The 1,494-nt window shown below is 58.9% G+C and overlaps 1 protein-coding gene across 1 annotated transcript; it reads left to right on the top strand.

The window, feature by feature from the left end:
* Positions 1–1,047: 1,047 nt before the first annotated feature.
* On the top strand, positions 1,048–1,287 carry TMEM238L (transmembrane protein 238 like; the record flags this gene model as incomplete). Its single annotated transcript, XM_080680060.1, has 1 exon — positions 1,048–1,287. The coding sequence occupies one exon, from the start codon at positions 1,048–1,050 to the stop codon at positions 1,285–1,287; it is 240 nt and encodes a 79-aa protein (XP_080536186.1).
* Between the last annotated feature and the right edge of the window lie 207 nt (positions 1,288–1,494).

Genomic DNA, 1,494 nt, shown 5'->3' with positions numbered 1-1,494 from the left:
AAGAAAGAGTGGAAATGCTTTCTTCTGGTTGTGTGGGGAAACTGAGTCCCAGAAAGGTTTGGTGCCCAGTTCAAGGCAGTGAGCTGGGGCGGGGGCAGGACCAGCCGTCTGTGGGCCTGTGGAGGTGGCTGAAGGCTGTGGCTGCCTCTTCCTCAGTTGACGTTCACTCTGAACACCCAGTGAGTGGCCACAGTGGTGCGATCCCCGTTTTATACCTAACCCCTCGGGAACGCGTGCAGGGTTCCCGAGACAGACAGCAAATGTGCACTTGGTCCTTCCAGAAAACACAGAGCCAGGTAAACACGTCTGACTTGCTTTTGCCTGGGGATGCCTTTCGGTCCATGCCCAGTGTAGCACAGACAGAGCCAGCAGCCCCTTCTCGCCCTCTGCCCCCTCTGTCTTCCTGGCCTCTTTGCTCTCTGCGATGAGCCTCATTGGAGAAGGTGCAGGTCCTTGGGTCTGCAGAGCAGAGAATCTACAAGACACATCCCACTTCTCTGGCTAATAACGACCCACTCTTACAGCACATTTCAAAGTCTCTTTATATCAGTAAACTATCTTCCACGCCTTTCACACACACCGTCCCGGCCCACCTGAAAGAGTGGGGCAGAGTGGGAAGGTGGTGAGCACCCCACCCTACCACACGAGCTGGAGAAACCATGTCCCGAAACCTAGCAGGACTTGGCCAGGATGCGAGAGTCAGAGAGTAAGACCCAGGCAGGCCTCTGCCAGCCCCAGAGTCCGTGTTCCTGATCCCCAGACATGGCAAAGCCGGCCCTGGGCACCCTGACTCCTCCCGTGCCTGTAACTTGCTTGGCCCCAGTCCATAAACCGTGATGTCAGGATCATTGCTGAGCCGTGAAACAGTTAAGAAACATCCTGCCCCACTGGCTGCTGCGCTCACAAAGTTGATCCACGTGTACTTCCTTGTGGCTCCAGACAGAGGCTCGCTCATTTGCCCACACCCAGCGGAGAGAGGCAGCAGCAGGCAGGACCGCCACCCTCCCATGCAAATCAGGCCTGGGAGTGCTGCTGGGCTCCGGGGCCATGCTCCTGGGGGGGCCCTGGGGAAGATGCAGCCCCGGGCGCTGTGCGCTCCTCCTCGTCTTGGCCCTCCTGCTCGATGCCCTGGGCCTGGTGCTGCTGCTCCTGGGCATCTTTGCATTGCTGGATTACTGGGACTTCTTGGTCTACTCAGGGTCCCTGATCCTGGCTTTCAGCCTCCTGTTCTGGATCACCTGGTACTCCCTCAACATCGAGCTGCCTCTTGAGAAACTGGACTTGTAGTTCTCCTGTCGGCAGAGGAGAGGGGACACAGGCTTCCTGTGAACCTGGGGCTGCTGGCCATTGGAGGAGCAGGGACTTGCTGCTCCCACCCAGAATGCCCACCCCCTCCCACAGCCCCTCCAGGGAGCAGGTGAGTGCACAGGAGACCTGCCCGGAGGAGTGGCGGGGCTCGGATGAGCTGGGACAGGTTTGGGTCTTTGGAGGCTG

Source organism: Plecotus auritus (assembly GCF_963455305.1).
Source record: "Plecotus auritus genome assembly, chromosome: 7".
Classification (NCBI taxonomy): domain Eukaryota; kingdom Metazoa; phylum Chordata; class Mammalia; order Chiroptera; family Vespertilionidae; genus Plecotus; species Plecotus auritus.
Note: the sequence above shows the minus strand (reverse complement) of the source record. Positions and strands in the feature narration are given on the sequence as shown.